At 37.3% G+C, this 6036-nt stretch overlaps 1 protein-coding gene across 1 annotated transcript; it reads right to left on the minus strand.

The window, feature by feature from the left end:
- Positions 1-209: 209 nt before the first annotated feature.
- Positions 210-5585, minus strand: ZBTB6 (zinc finger and BTB domain containing 6). The gene is made up of 2 exons (XM_012771845.2): positions 5470-5585; positions 210-4280 (listed from the first exon to the last, which is right to left on the minus strand). The coding sequence occupies exon 2, from the start codon at positions 4269-4271 to the stop codon at positions 2997-2999; it is 1275 nt and encodes a 424-aa protein (XP_012627299.1). The 5' UTR covers positions 4272-4280; positions 5470-5585; the 3' UTR covers positions 210-2996.
- Between the last annotated feature and the right edge of the window lie 451 nt (positions 5586-6036).

The raw sequence follows: 6036 nt of genomic DNA on the forward strand, positions 1-6036 counted from the left end.
GACATGCATTGATTTTTACTTGTTTACTGTTTCTCTCCCTTCATTACAATATAAAGTTCAAGACAGGAATTTTTGTCTATAAACCTAAATTCTAGTACAGGTATGTACTAAAAGGACTCAGAAAATATTTTCTGGACGAATGGTTAAATGAATAGCCAGGAGAAACTGTATCCTTTAAAATTCACAGATGTAAGCAAAACACAAAGCTCTCCATTCCCACCTCCAGTTTATTATTTCTTATGTAAACATGTAAGATAGTTACATCCCAGTAAAAGGGTAAGGAATTTCTCTTACAACAAACTTACAACTACCTTTTCAAGATCTTTTATACATAAATGCAGTAAGTTAAGAGGCCAAATTGAACCACTGCATTTTTGTGTCCTATCAGAAACACAAACAACAAAAAGTGAATATTTAAAATGAATAAATTCTACACTTTACTTTGTCATACCTGCACTTTTAAAAAGATTTCATTTTCATGAAGTTTTACAGACACATCATGCAAACAGATACTCTCTTAGGAATGTTTTGATATCACTCTGTGCTACTGAACAGGAATAAATAATATAAATTATAACCATCACTTTCACAAAACACCCCTATCCCCAGCAAAAATCTCAAAGTGCTCACAAAAAAATTTTTACAACAATCTTACAAGGCACACATAAGACTTAAACATGGTTTCAACCAAACTGTTTTTCAAACATCCAAGATAGTAGATACCAATTCCTAAAAAAATCAGTTTATTACTATTTTTTTACTCTCTCCTTCTATGCACATTCCCCCTCCCCCCATTTCATCCTAGGAAGCAGAAATAAGAAAAGTACTTCAATCACAAGTAAACTATTTCTGAAAAGAAAATATTTTCTCACCTACAAATGGCCAATCTTATGTCAAGTGGGAAAGAAAATTAAGCACTGACTATATTTTCCAGTGGGAACAAACCCACTATTTATTAATACTTTAGAAAAATTCTGTCTCCAATGGAGTATTCAAATAACAAAGTTCATGAAGACACAAAACTCTCTTCTTTTGCTTTCCCCTCTTCTCTTTTCTCAGGAAGAATATAAAATTAGAATTTTAGACCTGGAAGTGATCTTACAAATGACCAAGATCAAAGTTATTTTACATATAAATTTTTTTAAAAATTCAAGGAGAGATTTGCCCAATGTCACTAACTAGTGACCTGGGTTATAAAGTTGGTTTTCTCATCAAATATGATTATCTAGATATTCTTTAAAGTCTCCATTAGAGTTAAAATTCTATGGAGAATATCTTTCCCACAAAAGTGTCACAAAAAGGATATTTAACATTTATAACAATGAACATGTGATTCTTCACAAAATTCTTATAAATGGTACAAAGTATATTACATTTTAAAATATGGAAGGGCTTCAATAGAAATTAAGTACAGTAGAAATTCTACATAAAGCTAAGGTAAGTACAGGAGGAATAGAACAGCTTGAAAGTAAGATGCATCCAGTTAGGCTTCTTTACTAAAAGCAGTTCCTGTGTTTTAGAGAATATGATTTTCCCTGCAATATATTTTAATCTTTGTTACGGCAATAAAACACAAAAGCTTTTTATTACGTGTAGACAGGGATACTAGAGAGCAATGGTTCAGAACACAATCTGAAATGGTAATATTATTCTCATTAAAATAATCATACAAATATGGTTTTGCTTTTGGCACTTTTCTGGAAATACAGAATAAAACTCTAGGGATGGTTAAGATTTTTGTCAACACAAAGTGAATGAAAATTGCATTAATGACAATGGGAAAATTTAACTGATTACATTAAGAGCTACCTATATTTAAACTATCCATCCAATGATAGCTACAACTAATATATATTGTCAATTTAAAATTAAAAAGGGAATGAACTATTTGATACACAAAATATGGATGAATCTCAAAGGCTTTTATGCTGGGTGAGAAAGGCATCTCAAAAGGGAATATACTGTAAGATTCCACTTATATGACACTCCAGAAAAGATAAAAATATAGGGGGGAGAACTGTTGTCAGGGTTTAGAGCCAGGATGGGTTGACTACAAAGGGGCAGCATGAAAGCATCATTGGGGGTAATGGAGCTGTTCTGTATCCTGATTGCAGTGATGGTACATAAATCTATACATGTTAAAATTCATAGAACTATAAACCAAAAAGAAATTTCAATTTTACTGTATGTTCATCCTAAAAAATAAAATAAAGAGAAACTTTTAAAAGGAAATAGTAGAACAAGTATCTTTGGTAAAGTTAGAATTTCTAAGAAAACTATTTTTCACAAGCTTTATGCCAATGGTATAATTTTACTGGCCACAAAATTATTAAATCCAACTATATTAAGTGTAGAAACTTGGGCCCAATTAATCATTTCTAAAATATGTGTATTAATAACACCTGGAAATAAAATACTTTAATATATACTAACTGAATATAAAGAAATTCTGTTACTCTCAAGTGAATCTGAATTGATCTTTTACAGTTTAAAACAAAAGGTACCTTGGTGTTTAGTTCAGAATCTAAGAGCAGTTGGCTAAAAGTTAAAAAAATACTGTTAGTTCCATTTGTTCTAGTGACTAGTAACAGGTAATAATGTTTTCATATTTATTTTTTCTTCCTATTGTCTTAATTCATTGAAGTTGCTATATGGCTGGATTTTACACTTAAATCAATTATCAAGAGACTCCAAATCAGAATCTGCAAACACTGCTGGATACTCAATCACTAGAATCTAGAATGTATAAGAGAGGAACACTACTTCTCTAGCTATACCACTGGGACTTACATATAACGTATGAGATGAGATAGAATCCCACCAGCTTTTTATCATGCCTCTCACAACTTTGGAATCATTAGAAATTCAGAAAGAATATGTGTAGGCAAGAACAAAAATAAAGATGGAGGGGAATGTAATATTACAAATGCTGATTTCTACAAAAGACTTGCCTAACAGGATGACATAAGGTTTATATAGCAAGTCTGTGATTCTAATTATAGTAGATTTTGCCTTTTAAGATCAGGCCTAGATAGTTTTTCACCACTGCTTCTGCCATGGACAGAAGTTAAGTGCTTTTTGAGAGCAGACTTGTGCTTGAAATCCATATCACAACAATGGCATTTGTATGGCCGATCCCCACTGTGTATGTTCAAGTGGTCCTGAAGAGTGCTTTTAGCAGTAAATGTCTTCAAGCACACAGTACACTGAAAGGGCCGTATGCCCATGTGTCCTCGAATGTGCCGGTTGAGATTTTTCTTCTGTGTGAATGTTTTCCCGCACTGTAAGCACAAGAACAGTTTATGCATCTTAAGGTGGCGCAGATAGTTTTCAACATGAAGAAAACCTCGAGGACACCTGGGGCACTGATGCCTCAGCGAATAACTTTCCTCCAGATTCTGAATTTCATTCACTGTACCATAACTTCCTTCAGTATTCTCAGAAAATATGCCCTGACCTTGATTCCCAGGCACTTCTGTCACTCTGCTCTCAACTGTAGAATTGATCAATGAATGCTGTGTTTCAGAGAAATACATGCTGGCTTTTGAAGAGGTACAAGGCTGTGAAAACTGCCCATTTTCTACACCAGCTGTACTGATAGATTCTACATGGAGAATACAAATTTCATTGTCTTTAAAACCTATATCTATTGTAGACAGCTCTGGTGACTTCATTTCCTTTCTCTCTGATGTCAAGTTCTCTACAGTAGACTGTAAAGCATTGCTTTCCTCTTCTTTAACATGGAAATCTATGTTTACAGGACTATCTTCCAAAATTTCAATTATCTCACAGTCTTTGTCAGAATTTTCTTCTTCATTCTTAACATCTGGATCAGAGGATTGACACAGGTCAGTGTGTTGGTTGTTGTTTTTCATAGAAAGATCTATTTCCAGATACTTTGACAAAGCTTCTGTGCACTTTTCCACAATGTGAACCATCTGAAGATAACTGGCAGCAGTCAAATATTTCAAAAGCTCTTTCCTTTTAACTTCAAGTGCTCCAGTATAGCAAGACAGTAACAATTTCCTGCCAACTTCTGCACTCTGCAAAATGGTGATTCTGACATGTTTTGACTGTGTAAGTAAAAATTGATCTCTCATAAAAGTGGAGCAAGCAGCCAAAATCACCTTGTGCCCTTGGAACTCAGTGTCATTAATATAAATTGATACATCACAAAATAAATTCTGCTGCCTCAAGAGATTCATTTTCTGCAAGACCACATCTCCTTGCTGTTCAAACTGGAAGTGCAGAACATCAGATTCAGCAGCCATGGTCACAATCTAAGCAAAATAAAACACAAACAGTAATGTAAGGATAGGGAATGCTTTCCCATGTCATAATACTGAAAACAAATGACTGAACAAAAAAAACCCAAACCTGAATTGGGAAAAAGAAGACCCCAATTCTAATCTCGGTACTAATGGTACCCCTATGCCACCATCTCAAAATCCAGAAAATTATAACGCAATTTCTCTATGATCTCACAGCACATTTTTCATTTTTGTTACAGCACATGTTACATGGAATTGTAGTGAATAGTTTCTATGCTTGTGTCTTTGGCTAAATTTGTGTGGCTTGTGATGAAGAACACTCTATGAATTTTGAAGCACAGTGATCACCCCAAAGATTTAAGATAATATCCCCAGTTACAAACTTTAATGTAACCTCCAAACTTCCTACTCTTACCACTACAACAGGTCCTCATTCCTGTTCACCTAGACCACTGCAATGATTTCCAACAGGTCCCCTTGATACCATACTCTCCTATATTCCAAACTACCCTCCAGAGTCCCACCAGAATTGATATCCTTTAAAAGTTATTTAAAAATCAAAACAAAAATCCCCTCTCTGCTGCTTTAAATCCTCCATTGTTCTCCTCTACCTCCAGGACAGCCTAATGTTCTTAGCAAATAATACGAGATCCATCACGATTTAGACCTAACCTACCTTTATAGCTTTATCTCCTTCTAGTCTCTTTTTTATACACGAAACTTCTTCAATATTAAAAATTTCATCATTGCCCAGACGAAAAGAAACGAACATACATCTTTCCACATCTCTCACACTCGCGCTTCCAGTTCCTTTTTCCAGCTAATGATTTGGCTCCTTTAAGCCCAAATCAAATAAGACTAATAGATGACTCCTCCTCCCGTCTCCCAGAGTGTCCGTTGCTCCTTGAGCACCGCGAGACGGTGCCTGATCCATCTGTGTTCCTGCACTGAGCACAGGGGCCCACACCAGCCGAAGGAACTCAGGGAACATTTGTTGAACCGAAAGCGGATCCCAGGTGGCCTGGAATATCCCTCCAGCTCGGCACACAGGTTTTCCCGAGTCAAGCCAGCCAAGGGCCAAGGGCCCTATTGGACAAGTGGTTGCAGCACGAGATTAGCCACTCCGGCCCGCACCCAGTAGCCCTCCTTCTTTTTCTCAGGCATGCCCCCCTGCCGAATCACCTTCGTATTCACTTACCGACTCAGAAAACTAGAGTGGAGGCTTCCGCGGCAGCGGCGGCCCAGGCCGGAAGATGGACTTAGCCTGGGAGGAAACACATCCGGTGTCAACCAGCTTTATTCTTAACCAGGGCCATCTGGGCGCCCCGGAAGGACATTTTGAGAACGTCTCCCTTCCTTATTTTCCCCGCACCTGAAATGACAGAAAGGCGCCCGAATACTGGCAAGCCCAGTCTCTCCTGTCCCAGTTTCAGCGCTAGCCATTCCCCCTTTGTGAGCCGTCCTGAACATCCGAATTGGAGACGTGGCGTGAGGTTAGCTTACGGCACGTCTGTCAGAATACCCTCCGCTGGGACTGTTGGAAAGCCTTTAGCGATTATTACTGGGCAGGTCCTCTCTTTATTGGCACCACTCACAACTTTGAAGTGACAGAGGAAAGGAGAGACTACCATAGCGATCTGCATTTGAGAATACCTAGCTAGTGCCCCATCAAGATCTGGCCCCAACCTCTGGGTCTACTAGCATCACTCAATCCACTCAACCCTTAAAACTTTGGCCCAGCTGTGTCCTCTAACACGTCCTAATC

The sequence above is a fragment of the Microcebus murinus genome, chromosome 12 (assembly GCF_040939455.1).
Source record: "Microcebus murinus isolate Inina chromosome 12, M.murinus_Inina_mat1.0, whole genome shotgun sequence".
NCBI lineage: Eukaryota > Metazoa > Chordata > Mammalia > Primates > Cheirogaleidae > Microcebus > Microcebus murinus.